Raw genomic sequence first — 19,262 nt, forward strand, 5'->3', positions numbered from 1 at the left:
TTTTATCTCTTGCCATGACTTAATTTTCCTATGAAAATTAACCGTTTCTTTATAGATTATATTCTTATTCTTTTTCACATCTCTGTCATAATATGCTTCCATGGTGCTTTAAAAGTGAAATTGGGGGATTTATAGCACAATCCAGAGCTGTTGGGCAGGGACAGCAGCTCACTGCCACTGCCCCACTGCTGCCAAAGAGCTTTCCTGCAGTGCAGGAAGCCCTAAAAGGTTTTTTTAAGGCAGAAATCCCCAATAGGTGAGAATAGAGATATTCCACAAAAATCATGGCATATATCTGCTGAACATTTCCACTGGCACAAAATGATCTATCCAGCTCTGAAGGCCAACTAAGGTTGGCCTCGCCCTTGCCTGCCCCTGGCCACACCAGCGTAGCATTTTGCACTGGTGGGCCTGGGCAATGGAGCCAGCTCCCAAGTAGGGTGTGTGGAGCCATGTGGTGCCTAGCCACTTAAATAAGTTGCCCCTATGCCAGCACATTTGCCCCTTGCACCAGTGGAAAGGGCATTTCTGTTGGCGCAAGAATTTCCAGAATGAAATGTCAAATTGTGGTTAAATTTGCTGTGAGGTTGGTCTGAACTTACCTTGCCATAACTGCTGAAAGTCAACAAGATGCAGCTAAAAATAGTAACATTTCACTTAATGATAATTAAGTGACATTAATCGATCTTTTAGCCTTCTTTGACCCCAGAGCTTTTCTCTATTATAGAGGTCACCAGCCTTTTATAATCAAGGAGCCTAATTATGTCAAAGTTATTTGATTGCTATCATTGCATCAGCTAATTTATAACTAGCTCAGTAGTTCAGCACCCGCAGGTTCCTAAGTTTTAAAATTCTCCTGAGTCTTTTTAATTCTCAGGAACAGGTAGTTAGTTGTGACAATTGAGTGATTTCTTTTACTGATAAAATCTTCCAAATACATTCCAATTTGGAGGCTGGTTGTTACAGTTCAGACAGAAGAAATGTGTAATGTATCATCTGGTCTACTTCACCTGATCGTGAATTATGTCCATCACAAGTCAAGCACTGACTCGACATACCTATTCTTGGCCACAAATACAGGCAGTCATCCATCCATTACTCTAAAAACATTGATACAGTAGAATGATGTGTCTAATTGTTACCCAGTCTCAAATTTCTGGAAAATATGATATTGTGGTTGCAGAACATTTCCAGGTCTTCCTGGATAACTTATCTGCTCTGGACCCTTTTCAGTCTGCTGTCAGGCCATTCTGTGGGATGGAGATGGCATTGGTGGTTTTAGTTGAAGATCTCTGTCTAAGTGTGGACAAGGGCCATGCCTCTTTGTTGCTTTTGCTGAATTTATTGTGGACCTTGCCTTTTTATTGAGTTGGTTAGAGGTAGAAATAGGTATCTGAGGATGCACTGTAGATTTGCCAGCTGGATCAGACTCAGAGGGTTGGTGCTGGAAACCGGTTGTCATCATAGGACTCGTTCTGTGAGGTTCCACAAGAAGAAGAGGAAGAGGAGTTTGGATTTATATCCCCCTTTCTCTCCTGTAGGAGACTCAAAGGGGCTTACAATCTCCTTGCCCCTCCCCCCTCACAACAAACACCCTGTGAGGTGGGTGGGGCTGAGAGAGCTCCGAAGAACTGTGACGAGCCCAAGGTCACCCAGCTGGCGTGTGTGGGAGTGTACAGGCTAATCTGAATTCCCCAGACAAGTTTTCACAACTCAAGCGGCAGAGTGGCAAACCCAGTTCCTCCAGATCAGAGTGCACCTGCTCTTAGCCACTACGCCACTGCTGCTCCCTTAGGCTTAGTACTATCCACTGTGCGATTCAGTTTTGATAATTCCTTAGGACAAATCATTTATGTGTTTGAAGTTAGCTTTCATCAATATGCTGATGATATCCATTCTGTATTTCTTTATCCAAATTTCCTGGTAATGTGGTAGACCTCTTGGGTGCCTACCTGATTGGGTTTGTTAAATGGCTAAAAGTGAACAAGTTGAAAGTGAATCCTGATAATGTAGCAGTCAGGCTGATGGGGAAGCTGAGGTCTTGAGGAACAGTGAATTTCCCACATTTGGTGAAGTGCATCTGGTCCTTGCTAACTTGGTTAAGAGTCGGCGAGTTATACTGGACCCAACTCTATTGTTACAGAAGCAAATTAATGAAGCTTCCAAAAAAAACCCATCTTCATCTGTCCTGAAAGATGCCTCCCTACCTTGTGTGTGTAAAGTGTCATCAAGTCATGACTGATGTGAGGCAACCCCAGCAAGCAGTTTTCAAGGCAACTGATAAGCAGAGTTGGTTTGCTCCCTATCTTGGATTCTGGATACATGGATCCATGCCACTGTGATTTTAAGACTAGAGTACTGAAATGAACTCTGCATGGGTCTGCCACTGAAATCAGCTAAGAGAACGGGGTTTTCGGGGGGGAAGGGTTGCCCCCTCCATCTTGGGAAACTCCTGGAGATTTGGGTGTGGATCCTGGATAATACAGGGACCTTAGTGGGGTACAGCGCTATAGAGTCCACCCTCCAAAGCATCCATTTTCTTCAGGGGAACTGATTTCTATAGTCTGGAGATAAGCTGTAATTCCAAGCAATCTCCAGACCCTACATGGAGGCTGGCAACACTAGAAAACTGTCTACTACCGCGATTCGCTTTAATACTTTTGACTCATTGAACATTGGTGATACTGACTCTTTCAATTTATTGGAACGAAATACGAATGTTACAGGTTTCTTGCCTTATGTACAATGTTTATGAGATCTTATACAATGTTTATGAGAATTTGTTACTAAGTACTGTCCCATTACGCTTCTTAGGTTGCCTAAGTGCCCTCATTGTATGTTTTGTTATTACATTTATATCCAGTTGCATATTACTTATAATATAATTATAAATATGTCTTTATGAATGGTGTATGACTTATCTATTGGCTTTATATTCGAAGTAATTGCATATATTAGTTAGTTCATTGCCTTGTGTCTCTATATATACAGTCCACACTTAGGCTTGGCTGGCCTCAGATTTTCTAGTATTGGTTTGACTGTATATATTTGCTGATCTGTTTAACACTAGAAAACTGCCATTAGTACAGAAAACTGCAACTCAGTTACTATTAAAAGCTAAGCAGGTATGCCTATTGCATTCATCCATTGGTTACCTAGCAGTTAGTCATGGCAGAAAGTTCTGTGTCACAGCTGACTTCGTACAGTTTTCAAAGCAAGATATGTTCAAAGGTGGTTTGGCACCAACTTCCTCTATGTAGTGACCCTGGGCTTTCTTGATAGTCTCCCATCCAAATCCTAACTCGGTTTGACCCTGCTTTGCTTCCAAGATCTGATGAGATCGGGCTAGCCTGGACCATCCAGGGTGAAAAAGAGAAAAACAGACTTTAAATGAAATAAATGAATTCAGAGAGAAAGTTTCATAAGAGCCCCACTAGGTCAGCACAAGGATCTATCCAGGCCAGTATCCTATTGTTGTGGCTAGCTGGATGCCTCTAGGAAGTCTACAGGCAGGCAATGAAATCAACAGATTTCTGCTGCTTGTTCCTGGCACCTGGTAGTCAAAGTTGTACTGATCCCATGACTTTTGTTACACTGCCCAGTGCATACTTATTGTGTGACTCATTTCCATTATGGTCCAGTCTAATCATCAGGTGTCAGAGTAAAACTTCTTGGCTCTTCAGTTATGTTTACTGCTAATCTTAAACCCTCATAAGAACATGCTGCTTTTTCTCTGATTCACCTTTTGGAATGCTGCCCCTTGTGCTGTGCTATTTACTATTAAATTTGCTGTCTTGTGACTTTTCCAGGGTTTTTTTTCATATGTTGTTGCTCATTCATTGAGCAGATTTCTCAAACCCTTTCCAGTGACTCTACATGAGACTGTGTTCTTAAAGTCTAAGTGTCTACATAAATTTTTAGTAGAAACAAGAAAAAAAACCTGAGGTAAATACTTGGCATGAGGGACAAAAAGCATGATTCAGAAGACTGGAATGCATGCTTAAGATGCCTTTTTCTTGGGTCCAGTAGTGCTTCCTTGAGCCTTGCATTCCCACCTACAAAGTAATGGAACGAGCCACTAATTTGCAAAAGAGCTGACTAATGCTAGAATTACTTATGACGGTGTTACTATGAATGCAGTCTTCTGAGACACGCCACTGTTAGTGTCATTGTTGGAATGAAGCCGAAGTGTTTCGTTCAATGTACATGCTTCCTGGCGTTCTGTGCTTCGTACTGTTGTTTTCAGTGAACAAACATTAAGGATTTATGTTTGTCAGGTTTGCCGAAAAGAAAATAGTTCAACTTCAGATTGCTGCATTGTTCTATGGTGGAGGGGGATGAGAAGTTTACAACAGGTTTCGCACCGAGCAAGCAGCTACTGAAAAGCAAAATGCCCTTGGAGTTCAGGAGCGTGTGCGTCCTCCTGCCGAATCGAGAGGAGCTCAGCGTGGCTGTTGGGGTGAGTGGTTCCATGTTTCCTTCAAGATCACAATAGGAATTTTACAGAGATTGTCAGGTAGCCAATGCTAATGGCAGAGTTCAGCGTATTAAATCTGGATTATACAGAGAGAAGTTCACTGCCTGAAAGACGGCGCTACATTCAGGATAATTGGCACTTATCACAGAATATACTAGCATCTCTTTTCTTTAATTTAACATGTTTTAGTACATTTCATTGGCTTAAACTATTCCTCACTGATCAGACTCAGAGGGCTCCTTCCCCGCCCCCCCTTAAATCGTTTTTTGGTTTCTCTAGTGGTTTTATGCCACTTGAAAATTATAAGTACACTTGCATTTTAGTTACCAAAAATATTCAATACACTTTGAACCTTACTGAGTAGTTTACATTTCTTGCAGTGACACTGAGCTGTGTTGTTTTAGCTGTGTTGATTTTGAAAACTGTGTTTTACATAGTTTTACCACCTTATATTTTGGGGCTGAATAAAGTGGTGATATGTCATGCATTGTCTTCATAAAAATAGAAACCTACAGAGATGCAAACTGAAATTAAAGAATTCTGTCTAAAGGGGTAGTATGTTAAAGAAACACTTCAGTAATTTCTTCTGATAAAGCTTTAAAAACACTTCTGTATCACTGGGGAAAAACAGGCAGTTGATCCTCCCCTTTATGCACTATACACTGTTCACCTTTCAAAAATATACAATTTGAAGTGGCCAGCATCTTGTTTTCATGCACAGACCTGCCTGTTTCTTTTCCATCTGTGCTGTCAATAAAACATGAATTACAAAATAATATAAAAAGCATATTAAAAGTGTTATTATTCACAGATATGAAGCTTCCGAGCACTTTAAAGCAATCCCTAGAGGGGAAATAACACACAGCTGTACATGTTTGAAGTATACTATCAAAGGAGCTGTTCTGTGTTCTCCCACTCAGTTTTCCAATAAGATAGCCCTTGAAAATAAACAGCATAAAGAACCAAAGGGGTATGTTAGAGAATAGGTCTGGTTCTTTTCATGCTGTTTAAAGCTGAACAATTAAGGGGGATTCACCCTTTTCATAACCCTGGTGGAGTTTTTTGCAGTAACTTCAATGTGAGAATCCTAAAGGGATTCTGATTATTCATGTTGTTTACTTGTCTATCTTTTGTTACGCTTGCCACTTCTATTCTCTCGCCCTGCTAATTTTCTTCTTCATACTGTAAATATCTTGGGACAAACTCCTGTCTCTTTCTCTTTTTCTTTGATATTACTTGATTAACGGCAATATGCACTGGTGGTGCATATTATTATTGTTATTATTACTACTAATGCTGCTGCTGTTACTACTACTACTATAGTCAAAACACCATGATAATCCAGCATGTACTTGATTGGCATTGGCATTTTCTGCATGGACCATATGTCCTGGGATAGGGGAGGTGAAACATCCTGGTTTGAGCATGACTTCCACATAGCTTCCTGCCCTAAATCAGGCCCACCCCACAGATTTTCCTTATCCCAAGGTTTTCAAAAACTGCTAAATTGGCGGTTTTTTTTTAAAACCCCACTCAGCTCCCACTCCCATGCAAACACTGCTGGAGATGGACCAGTTTATTTTTCCCGCCTTGCCGCCTGCAGCCAATCAGAGCAGCGGAAAAACAGGAATGTTTGCGCATGCTTGGAACATTAGCATGGAAAAAGATTTTAACCAGCAATTGCATCAGGGAAGAAGTCATTCACATTACACTAGGGCAGTGGTGGCGAACTTTTGGCACTCCAGATGTTATGGACTACAATTTCCATCAGACCCTGCCAGCATGGCCAATTGGCACTAGGGCAAGAAAAGGCAGTCTAGCTTACTATTATAAAATAGGACTTTCAGTGGGGCTTTACTAGAAGATCATAAGTGTTTGAGTTGGTGATGATTATCATATGGGAAGATAAGTTAACTGAGATAACTGGGGTCCTTGCCCAAGGTTCTAACCCAGTGTCTTGTAATTTGGAGATGTGTGAAAATGGCAATTTGAGCATGTGAACCGGAGTATAGCCTATGCTGTGCAATAGCTGAAATTCCTGGACCATCTTCTTAAGGGCAGCCCCATCCTGAGTGTGTTGAAATTACCCAGAAATCAGCAATATAGGAATTACAGTGAGCAGGTCCCTGTCTTTAGTTTGCTGGTATATTATTATGCCTGTTGTAATATCAGTGATTTAATTATTACCATGAAATTCTTTCCTGTAACAGATTTTTAACCATAGATAACAACTCACCATTATTATTGATATAGAAACTTTTTCTTTATGGCAAGATTCCATTCTTCTTTGTTCTGGATGGCAGGAAATGAATTACAGGAATGAATACAGGAACAGTTGAAAACACATCAGAGTAGGGTTGCCAGGTCCCCCTGGCCACTGGTGGGGGAGGGTGGGGTGAGGATCTTACCAGGGTCAAAACAGGACGTAGGCCTCGACGTTGCTGGTGTCATGAGATCACTTCCGACAGTGATGTCATCACATTGTCAACAACAAGGAACATACTCTGGTATTTGAGCAAGAACTCTATGGTAGACGCTTTTGCCCAAATACCAGACTGTCTTTCTTGTTTTCACCTGTTTGATTACATCACTTCCATATCATGCTGGTGATGTTGAGGCCTGGACCTCATTTTAAATCTGGTAAGACCCCTACCAGGCAGCCAGATGTTGTCAAGGGGATGGGTCCCAAACCCCTAGCGCAGGGGTAGGGAACCTGCGGCTCTCCAGATGTTCAGGAACTACAATTCCCATCAGCCTCTGTCAGCATGGCCAATTGGCCATGCTGGTAGGGGCTGATGGGAATTGTAGTTCCTGAACATCTGGAGAGCCGCAGGTTCCCTACCCCTGCCCTAGCGGATCCCCACCCCTAGCAGCAATCTGGCAACCCTAAATCAAAGATAATGATGAAGAAGAGTTTTGATTTATATCCACCCTTTCTCTCCTGCAAGGAGACTCAAAGGGGCTTACAGTCTCCTTTCCCTTCCCCACCCCCTCACAACAAACACCCTGTGAGATGGGTGGGGCTGAGAGTGCTCCGAAGAACTGTGACTAGCCCATGGTCACCCAACTGCATATGTTGGAGTGCACAAGCTAATCTGTTCCCCAGATAAGCCTCAATAGCTCAAGTGGCAGAGCGGCAGGGGCAGAGTGAGGGGCGCAGCCTGCCCCCGCCCCAGAATGCCCCTGCCATTGCCTGGCCATGCCCCCACTGTGGCTCCGCCCATGGCATTGCCCCCCTGTTGTCACTATGCCATTTCAGAGTGGGGAATCAAACCTGGTTCTCCAGATTAGAGTTAACCTGCTCTTAACCATTACACCACGCTGGCTCTCAAAAAAACCCAAAAAAGTAAAGTAAAATTAAAAAAGCAATTCTGTAGTGGGGAAAATTATTTTAATTAATTGTGCTTCTTTTATGCATTTTGCATACACTCCTTTAGGGGATCTATAATAGTCTAAATAAAACAAGAAAAATACCAGAATTAAGAAACTTAGTGAAAAGACAGTAATTTACTGAGCAAGTGAAAAGTTTATAAAATTAGACTGGTACACGGAGAGAGAATAGAGGCTTTCCCAGAAAGCTATTGTTTTCTGAGATAAACACAGTGACTCCATAATATTTCCAAATATCATTTACATGCAGCTGTAATGTAGATGCTGCCTGTGATTTGGAATTTATTGCTAAGAGTTTATGTGAACCCAGCAGTTAAATTGGCTTGAACTGTTTCATTTCTTTTTTATTTTTGTAATCCCTTTGATTCTGGTACATTCAAATTGGATGCTAGGTGAATGTTGCTTTAAGTTCCTTACCCTGTTAATGGTTTTCATCTTTATTTTTATTCATTTAGAACATTTTATTGTCATCTTTCCACTTCATTGGGGACCACCAGATAGCAAACATAAAATATTTAAACACTTATAAAATTCATTTTAAAACACACAAATAAACAACACTAGGAGGCGGGTCAAAAACTGGGGATAGCTGAGATGAACCAAAAAAGTCTTCATCTACTGGTGAAAAATTCCAGTAGAGGGAGACAGATGAATTTCCCTGGTGAGGGTCGTCCAAAGTTTTTGAGCCACAGTGGATAAGGTCCTTTCTTGGGTCTCCACCTGTCTAACTTCAGATAGTGGAGGCAACTGAAGTAGGGTTTCTGAGGATGACCACAGTGAACCAGTATGGTTGTATGGGAGAGGGCAGTCCTTAAAAGACGTTGGTCCTAGACTATTTGTACAGGGTCGAAACCAGCAACTTGAGTTGAGCCCAGAAGCCAATTGGAAGCCAGTATAGATGGAACAAGACTGGAGTGATATCATCTCTACAACCCACTTCAAGGGCAGCCCCTTGTAGACCACATTGTAGTAATGTAATCTAGATGTTACCAGGGCATGTATCTCAATGGCAAGATTTTTTTTCTGTCCAAGGACTGCAGTTGACTCACTAGCTGAAGCTGGTGAAGGGTACCCCTGTCCACCATTTCCACCTGTTTATCCAACAGGATGCCTGAATCCAGGAGCGATGTATTGGGATTAAGTTCGGTCTTGTTAATCCTTATCCATTCCAAAATTGTCTTCAGGTGCCTGCATATGATTTCTACCACCTCCCTGGGTTCACCTGGTAGCTCAAGATAGAGTTATATTTGCATATTGGTGGCACCTCAGCCCAAATCTCTGGATGACTACTCCCACCAGCTTTGTATAGATGTTGAAAAGTATAGGGACAAGATGGAACCTTGGAGAATCCCATAAGACAAGAGGCAGAGCAGCAATCCTCCAGTACCAAACTCTGAACCCTACCTTCAAGATAGGACTGGAATCACCACAGAACAGTTCCTCCCAGTCCTGAAAGGCAATCCAGAAGGATACTGTGATTGGTGGTATGAAAACCACTCAGAGGTTCAGGAGAATGAACATTCCCCCTGTCCATCTCCTGGTGCATATCATCCACCAGGGTGACAAAGGCCATTTCAGTCGCGTAACCAGGCCTGAAAACAGACTTGAATGGATCTAACAATTCATTTCATGCAAGAATCTTTGAAGTTAGCCACCACTAATTCAATCACCTTGCTCAAGAATAGTACATTTGAGCCTGGAGGGTAGTTATTCAATTCTCCTGGCTCCAGAGTAGGTTTCTTTAGAAGTGGATATACCACTGCCTGCTTCAAGGCAGGAGTGATCACTGCCTCTCTCAGTGAGGCATTTACTCTGTCTTGGACCCACTCCTCCAGTTTTCTCAGGCGGATTTAAGCAACCAGGAAAGGTGAGGATCATACAGGCAAGGGGTAGGTTTCAAAGCTTCCAGAATCCTGTCTGCAACCTCAGACTGCATAAGCAGAAAGGTATTCTATACAACTAGACAAATTGGCATCCTGGGACCATCTAATCCTGTTGCTACTATTGTGAAGTCCAAGTCATAATAGATGTGAGAGATGTTATCTGCAAAGTACTTAGCAAATTATCACCACTCCTTAATTGGCCAGAACCCATTAGGCCTCAACCACCCAGAAGAGTTCTGTGGGGCTACCCTACACAGATGCAGTGGTGGTGAAAAATAATTGCTTCTTTGCTGCCATCACCACCACAGAGTTGGCTTTCAAATGAGCTCTAGCCTGTGCCTCTCTGCACATGATCAGCTGCTGTATATAATTTGCAGCTTGGAAGTAGTTGTCATGGGTAGCATTTTAAAGATGCTTCCATAGGCTAGTCATTTTGTGTTGTATGCACCAGTAAACTTGTAACTACGTCAAGACACTGTAAAATCTAATTGAATCTGTAACCTTTTTTCCTTTTGTGGATAACAGCCATGGGAAGCCCCAGTCCAGACCAGGGCCATAGCATTGAGTTGAGGGAATTAACTTTTCCTCTGCACCATTGTCTGACCTCAGTTGGCTCTCTGGAGCTGCTTTTAGGCCAGTTGGATAAATTTATACAGACGGTATATCTGTTTTCTCCAATTGGGCAAATAGCACCCAGGAAGGAGGCAGTTCAGGGATCAGGGAGAGGGTCCTACTGCACCATGATCTTATGGTCCAAATCCAGGAATTCCTCTGACTGCTATTTATGAAGAGAAAACTTGCTGAGGATCCAATTGTAGATCTTTCAATGCCTCAGGTGGATGAACCTTTATTGTTACAGTATCTACAAAGAGTTCCACACTTGGTTATGTCTATGGACTCTTCTTTCTAATCAGGAAGAGGACATTCCAGTTCTTCCCATTCTTATCTCCAGAAATGTGATCTTATATACTTGGCTTAAAGTAAAAATTCCTTATCTGCTCTGCCTCGCTCCTTTGGTCTTTTACTGCACATGCTGATTAAGTTTCTCCAGAAGGATTAAAATGCCTTGTGCATGGTTTACTTCCTCATAAAAGCTAGGAGGATCAAGATGTGCCATAGGGGACCCCACACAGCCTAACACATAATAAGTGCCTCTCAGTGGGCTCACTAGTCCTGAGTTCTGTTCTTGGTTCTACTTCCAGTGATAAGCAAATGGGATTTGCATCAGTCTTTGCTTTTCAGAATGCTGTGTAAATCCTTGTAATGATCCAACAAGGAGTGAGGGTGGGGGTACTGACTAGGTTTCAGGAAGGTAAAGGGTAGATATTTATCATGATAGGCAAGGGATTTGGACATGAATTGCTTATTCCTATATCTGCTTCCACAAAATGTCCATGGAAATATTGTATTCCACTAAACGAAAATCTGTCACTTATTCTATATAGTGAGATTTAGGTCGAAGTAGGCTTGCATTCTTTGGCACTCATCAAATATGTAGTCCTTTCCTCTTGAGCTTATGATGTCTTTAAAATAATCTTCAAAAAGTTGTCCAAAGTTATCTGTCACTTGTGTGTTGGTTTTCAGTCTTGAAAATGACCCTTTAGCATCTTGACTAAAGATGAATGCTTCAGAAGGCTGGTATTTTAGGCAGAGTTTTCAAAATGTTGTTTCTAGAGTGCACTTAATTATTAAAAAAGAGAGTTAAATGGGAACATTCATTCCTAGCTAAAGAAGAATGCTCATACACATGGATAGACACATGCTAAATAAAGAAAATCAAGAAAAATATAGCATGTGTTCTGAGGTGCTTATACAGACTGCGTAGAAGAAGAGTTTGGATTTATACCCTGCCTTTCTCTCCTGTAAGGAGTCTCGAAGCGGCTTACAACGTCCTTCCTTTCTTCTCCCCACAACCTTAGGAAATAGGTGGGGCTGAGAAAGAACTGTGACTAGCCCAAGGTCACCCAGCAGGCTTCAAGTGCAGGAGCAGGGAAACAAATCCAATTCATCAGATATGAGTCCACTGCTCTTTCCAACTACTCTTACCAACTACACGATACTGGTATAATCTTCAGAGCTGTGCCACTTTGTGTCACTACTGGCAACATATGACATACTCAACTATTTTGGTAACCTTTTTAAATGTATGATGCTCTTTACATTTCATGGCATCCCAATGGTGTGTTAAATGCATTCATTTGAATATATTTACGGAACTTGCCTGCTTCTGTGTGAGTGTGCATGTGTAATTTTCTCTGCACTATGAGTTCTGCAATTCTGAGTTCTAATCCATATACAGAAGTTTGGGGATGGAACTTCCAGTTATAATCCTGCTTCCCATTTAGAATGTCTGAAAAAGTGTTTGAGAGTTCCTCAAGACTAAATATTTATATGGTTGATCAAATTTCCACTTGAGTCTCCAATGTCTCTAATTGTTGAGTAAGCAAGAAACAATACATTTTTAAGCCCATTAATTGTGAGGGAAACAGACATGTGAACAATAGACATTGCTCCAGACTCTAGGCATAATTGGTTGCAATTAAATTGTAACCATGCTTTGCGTTCCATTCGGGCTGTCTGATGTCATGATAAGTGGTGCATTCAATTATGGGTCAGCCCCACTCTGCCCACAAAAAGTTTAATTTTTGCATCTCTTAATTTTCTGTTCTGAATATCTAAATCTCCATTAATTGTCTCAGTCCAGGAAATTATTTTGCAAGCTATTGAAATACTAGATTTGCTTATAATTTATTTTAATCTTTTTACAGGTAAAAGCCACTGGACAGGAACTCTTCCAAAAAGTTTGTGACTTACTTCAAATTAAAGATCCTCACCTCTTCGGTATCAGTGTTCTAAAAAGTAAGGAAGGTTTCTATTGAAATATTATAACCTAATGAATATACAGGAAATTATATGGATATGGGGGTGAATTATTTGTGAGAAATCTTTAGCATTGGATCGGTGCCTATGCTTCAGAAGTTATTCAGAATACAGTTGGTAGCTCTGAGTATCATTGCAAATCATGTCTGTGTCCTTTGATCACTAGTCTGTGAGCATGCCTGTTCGAGGATAGAGAAAGAGATGCTTTTAAATTTATTTATCTCTTTTCCAGTAGTTCTTTTTTCCAGTTTTTCGGAGCACCACTAGATATAATTTAATATTAGTTGTGCAACAAGGGATGCTATTGAAAGGCTATCATAAAGACTCTGAACTCTAAAGTCAACTGATGTTTTTTATTAACCAAAATCTGGAGGAAGAGAAGAATTTTTCCAGCGAACAGTTTCTGACCCAATCCACATCACCTTGATACTTGGAGATTACTAGAATATTAAGTGCCCCACACATAAATTCTTCAGGTGCAGAAAACCTAATGGAGAAAGCAGACATTTTGATGTCCAGTTCTGTCAGAGGTCTAAAGCAACAGAAGAAGCAGGATAGTTTATAATTTGTTCCCCCTTTTCTCGTTATGAGGTTTCTTTTAAAATATATTACTCTCCCAGAAGTTTCTACCGAGATAAACAAGTTTAGGATTTCACATGTATTTAAATTAGCAACACATATTTAAGCAAGCTAAGGATATTTTAGCTACACACATATACCTAGGGCCATTTCATACATAAATCTGTCTGGCTGCTAAATGCATACACAACACAAAACCCTAGCCAATCACAGCTCCCTAAAAGAGGCGGTTAGTTTGAAATAATTATGTCCATCCCAAAAGATGGACCTTTGAGGTAGGTTGCAATAAGTTAAAAACAAACACAATAGAACACCACTATTTTTTTTTTAAAAAAATAGTGGCATAGAATGGCTGACTGCACTCTGGGAGACCCAGTTTTGAATGCCCAATAAAGGTCACTGGGTGACCTTGGGATAGTCATATGCTATCTATCTGACCTATCTCACAGATTTGTTTGTGAGGGTAAAATGGAAAAGAAGAGAATGGCATAAGCTGTAGTGTCCCTGTTGGGGAGAATGGCAGGATATACCATAGATCACTGGTGGCGAACCTATGGCACGGGTGCCAGAGGTGGCACTCAGAGCCCTCTCTGTGGGCACACGCAAACAGAGTCCCCCCCTTTAGACTGGCCTGGGCTGCTGGTCTCATAAGAACATAAGAACAAGCCAGCTGGATCAGACCAAAGTCCATCTAGTCCAGCTCTCTGCTACTCACAGTGGCCCACCAGGTGCCTTTGGGAGCTCACATGTAGGATGTGAACGCAATGGCCTTCTGCGGCTGTTGCTCCCAATCACCTGGTCTGTTAAGGCATTTGCAATCTCAGATCAAGAGGATCAAGATTGGTAGCCATAAATCGACTTCTCCTCCATAAATCTGTCCAAGCCCCTTTTAAAGCTATCCAGGTTAGTGGCCATCACCACCTCCTGTGGCAGCATATTCCAAACACCAATCACACGTTGCGTGAAGAAGTGTTTCCTTTTATTAGTCCTAATTCTTCCCCCCAGCATTTTCAATGAATGCCCCCTGGTTCTAGTATTGTGAGAAAGAGAGAAAAATTTCTCTCTGTCAACATTTTCTACCCCATGCATAATTTTGTAGACTTCAATCATATCCCCCCTCAGCCGCCTCCTCTCCAAACTAAAGAGTCCCAAACGCTGCAGCCTCTCCTCATAGGGAAGGTGCTCCAGTCCCTCAATCATCCTTGTTGCCCTTCTCTGCACTTTTCTCTGCACAATCATCCTTGTTGCCCTTCTCTGCACTTTTTCTATCTCCTCAATATCCTTTTTGAGATGCGGCGACCAGAACTGGACACAGTACTCCAAGTGCGGTCGCACCACTGCTTTATATAAGGGCATGACAATCTTTGCAGTTTTATTATCAATTCCTTTTCTAATGATCCCCAGCATAGAGTTTGCCTTTTTCACAGCTGCCATGCATTGAGTTGACATTCCCATGGAACTATTAATTGATAGTAATGGATATTAATTGTCTCAATTATTAGCATTAAGCCTAAGACCTAGTTTTGGGGAAGCAGTGTAGGTAACCCTGTTAAGCGCTGTTAAACCCCACTGATTTTCATGCGAAGAACTAAAGCATGATCCTTTACCTGGGGTTAAGGTTGCTGGCAATGGGGCTTGCTTCTGAGTAAACCCTCCTAGGGTCATGATTCACCCATTGGAAGAGTTGCATGGTTACTTCAAAGCAAAGCCACCGACTACCACCAAGCTTACTCTTGAGTAATGCACACCTTTTTCTAAACTAAAACCTCAGTATTCAGGTTAAATTGCTGTGTTGGCACTTTGCAATAAATAAGTTGGTTTTGGGTTGCTATTTGGGCACTCGGTCTCGAAAAGGTTTGCTATCACTGCCATAGATGAAGGTAAACAAAATTTAAACATAGCAGTCCCAGACTATTTATACAACAGTCCCTGTGTAAATGGACCTTTGAGTATAGGGAGATTTTGTGAGGAAGAGCAAGAGTAGGTATGACTATTATTGATTTCTGCATGGCATGACCATCTGCACAGTTGTTATCTTTGCCTCATGATGTTTCATTACTAAAGTAAGCTGCGAGAGCTCAAGTTTGCCTGGAAATCCCCTGTTTTTATTTGGAAACCTTCCTTTCTAATCCTAGCTGTGTAGTGTGAAACAGGGAATGCACTCTCCATTTTCTCAAAGATAGTATTTCACTGGCTGAGCATTAGCACTATGGATTATGAGGTTGAACCCTGGTACAAATTAAGCCCATGTGGCATAAATACTACAATATTTCCAAAGTGAATATGTTTCACAAGGGACAGTTTAAAGCCTACAAATTTGTGTGCCTGAATAAGGCATGTTGTTTCCACTTCTGCAATAAGCGGATTGAATTTGTGCTCAGGTTTCATTTAATCAGAAGAATACATTAAAAAAAGAGGCACCTCAACCATATGACAAAGATCTGTAAGCTACTTTTTAAAAAATGCTGAATTTTTATGTGGGAAAGTTTGGATGAAGGGCTTTTCTTTTTTGTAGCTTGAGGCTTACACTGCAAGTTGGCATTTTGACAATATTAACCTCATTAGAGTAGGAATGTAATGCTGCATTCCTGCACTAAAGGGAGGATGGGCAGGACTGCACGCTGTGAGGAGGGAGAAGGGGGTGAAAAAGGTGGCCTCTTTGCTTCGGAAGGCCAGGGGATTCCTCAAGATTTATAATATTTTGAAGCAGTTTCATGAGTCACATAGGTTGCTTCCTCCTCTCACCCCATAGATAAATGAGACATTATTTCCATATTTAGTTATCCAATTTTTAGAAGAGTACCTCAACAAGTCCTTTCTGGACATCAAATACTCTTCAACCATAAATCATTATATAATAATGTGTTAAAGAATCCTCCTTTTTATTATATTTATTAGGTTTATATCCTACCTTTCTTCCATAATAGGAACCAACATTGGTACTGAGAAAGTTCCTAGACTTGAGAGTCTCTTATTCAGGCTAGATCTTTGGCTCAAGCATATGCCCCAATTGTTTCTATTTAATAGCAGTAGCCCCTATTATCTGATCCTTTTCTCTGGCAAATCATTGTCTTTCATTTTTCCCATTTGGTAGGATTCATTATGAAAATCTTGTTTGAGTTATTAAATTTGCTATTCTTCAGGTTTCAGCCTGAAGAATCACAGCTCTAAGGCATATATGCGTACATGCACATGCCTAAACATTAAGGTAATGTGCATTTATGTGTGTATTTACATCATTTATAGGCCTGCTTTCTCCTCAGTGTGGACCAAAGCGGGTTACATTTTTCTCCTCCATTTTATCCTCATAATAATCTTGTGGAGTTGATCAGGTTGAGAAAGTGTGACTGGTCCAAGCAAGGATTTGTGGCCATTGTATTCAATCTAGTATAGTGTACATTGTTTTCCATGTAGGAAATATCGGGTGTGTGTGTGTGTGTGTGTGTGTGTGTGTGTGTGTGTGTGTGTGTACACACAGTGGAGGTAGCTGCTCTGAATGGGTGTAGCTGCTCCTACAATGGAGGTAGCTGTTCTGAATGGGTACTCTATGCAGACAGAAAGGTAATGCATCCAGGGTTCTTCCGAAGTACCTCCTGCTTAAGGAGGAGATGTCTCTTTGCTTTGCTGGGATTGTCTCTTTGCTTTAAGGAAGAGATGCTCTGTCAAAGAAACAAATATATATACCAGTTTGTAAGAAAGAGCAACCATACCTGCCTTTCATTTTACAAATGAAATCATGGACCAGTACCTGAATAAATGTGTGGTTTCAGTCACATATTCAGCTGTTTTTGGATTGAATGTAAATTGAGAATTGCCTAACACATGTGTAAAGAAAATCTAAGTGCATACTGTACCCAGTTTATGTGTGTAACCACTGTAATTTGTGAGTAGGATGATAGTAGGTACTACTTGGGAGATGACTGTTCTCTTCTTCTGTAAGGCAGTTTACTTCCTTGTACTTCCTTGCACAGTCCCTAGTCCTGGTACTATTTAGGAGTAAGCTGCTCTGTGCTAGACTGGAGCTTCAGAGAAGCACTCACTCTTATCACATTTGACCACTACAGCGAGCAGTGGCGAAGCTACAAGGGGGACATCCAGGGACAATTGTCCTGGGCACCCCCTGCTAAGTCACGTGGGGGTGGAAAATTTCTCCCGCAGACCCCACCCCCTTCCCCCCTCTGCCCGGCCCCACCCCAACAGACTGCTCCTTCAGCCAGAAGAGCCAATTGAAGGAACAGTCTGTCAGGGTGGGGTCGGGCCAAGGAAGGAAGGTGGCCTGACCCTGCAGGCTGCCCAAGACCACTTCTATTTCATAAAGGTAAGTGGGGTGCAGGAGGGTGGGGGCACAGCCTGGGCCCAGCAGAAGCCTTCTCCTCCTCCCCCCCTCGCCACCCAAAAAGAACAGCGGGGCCTGCGTGGGCCTGGCAGAAGCCTTTCCTCCCTCCCCCACACCAAAAAGGACAGTCAGGCCTGCAGGGGCCAGCAGAAGCCTTCCTTCCCCCAGCAGATGCCTCCAGCCTCTGTGTTTTTTGGTTGGTTTGGTTTTTTTTAAAAAAAAAAGTCGAGACAGCAGCACCCCTCTCTCTCTGAGACTCTCACTCTCAGAGAGAGAGGGGTACTTCAACCTCCTCTGCCCATGGATCCAATGGTCCATGGGCACTGCCAGCTCACCCACCCCCACCCCCCATCCCCAAGGGGAGAGCCAGCTTGCTGGGGGTAGGAGAGGCTGGGAGAACTGGATCTGCACTGTGATCCATGGGCAGAGCCCGCTTGCTGGGGATGGGGGGGAGAGCTGGCAGTGCCTATGGACCACAGGATCCATGGGCAGAGCCAGCTCTACCAGAACCCCTCCCCCAGCCCCATCAAGCTGGCTTCCATGGGTCACAGGATTCATGGGCAGAGCAAGCTCTCCCAGCATCCCAGCCCAGCCCCTTTGAAATTACCTGGTGCAAAAAATCATTGTTTGGTCATGGTAGGGTAGGGCGGTCACCTATGGCGGGGTAGTGGCGCAAAACTCAGATTTTGCCCCGGGGTCCATTTTTCCTAGCTATGCCTCTGAGAGTGAGCAACTGGAAAACTACATTTGGACCCCATACTGCACTCTACCTAAAATACACACATCATTTGTTTAACATTTGTACTGGAAGAACACTTTTTTGCTCTGGTTTGGAAAAGTAAATTGTTTTCAACTTCTCCGTGTACTGCATTCAATTTTTATTTGTGTGTAAACCTGGCTGGTCTTACAAAAACAACTCAATCAAGATGACAGGCAGTGCAATCCACAGCACAGCTATATCTGCTGAAGTGAGCGGAGTTTGGTAGATATCACTTTGCTAAGGATTACACAGTTAAGCAAATAAACTCTGTGAAATGTAAATTAAGAACACAATGATTAGTTCGTCTTGCCATTAAAATAATGTTATAGCCATGATCCATTTAATTTCCTCAATGTTTTCCAACATCATTTTGGTTTTCTTCTTCTAGTCCTTACCTTGTGAATTTGGGTTGTGGGGGCTTAGTTTAGGTCAGGGGTAGGGAACCTGTGGCTCTCCAGATGTTCAGGAACTACAATTCCCATCAGCCTCTGTCAGCATGGCCAATTGGCCATGCTGGTAGGGGCTGATGGGAATTGTAGTTCCTGAACATCTGGAGAGCCGCAGGTTCCCTACCCCTGGTTTAGGTGCATATGTTTTTGTGTTATATGAATGAGTCTTGGAAGAGCTTCTGGCCCACATGTGCAATTCTTCTTCCCCTCACAGACTGCAAGCTTTTGGGACAAATTATTGGGCTAAGTTGTGCCTAACATTGATTTATGGGCGTGGCTACCGGTTCATGTCTGAAATCAGAGAATGTGTGTCTAGTTTTGAGCAAAAATGGACAACTCAGGCAAGGAAACCACACCCTGCCCCTGTCAGGGCGGGGGGGCATGGCTCACTGGTAGGGCATCTGCATGGCATGCAGAAAGTCCCAGGTTCAGATTCCAGCTAAAAGAATCAGGCAGTAGATGATGTGAAAGCCTCAGCCTGAGACTCTGGAGAGCTGCTGCCTGTCTG

The 19,262-nt window shown here is 42.3% G+C and overlaps 1 protein-coding gene across 4 annotated transcripts in view; it reads left to right on the top strand.

Moving 5' to 3' along the window:
• Window positions 1–19,262, top strand: part of FRMD1 (FERM domain containing 1) — a 69,320-nt gene that overhangs the window by 17,682 nt on the left and 32,376 nt on the right. For 3 of the 4 annotated variants that reach the window (XM_048487159.1, XM_048487158.1, XM_048487160.1), the window contains 2 exons: window positions 4,278–4,459; window positions 12,519–12,609. In XM_048487159.1, the coding sequence (XP_048343116.1) occupies window positions 4,325–4,459; window positions 12,519–12,609 (226 nt within the window). In that variant the 5' untranslated portion in view covers window positions 4,278–4,324. The remainder of the gene's footprint in view (window positions 1–4,277; window positions 4,460–12,518; window positions 12,610–19,262) is intronic. The other variant, XM_048487161.1, reaches the window with a different exon arrangement.

The sequence above is a fragment of the Sphaerodactylus townsendi genome, linkage group LG01 (assembly GCF_021028975.2).
Source record: "Sphaerodactylus townsendi isolate TG3544 linkage group LG01, MPM_Stown_v2.3, whole genome shotgun sequence".
Taxonomy (NCBI): domain Eukaryota; kingdom Metazoa; phylum Chordata; class Lepidosauria; order Squamata; family Sphaerodactylidae; genus Sphaerodactylus; species Sphaerodactylus townsendi.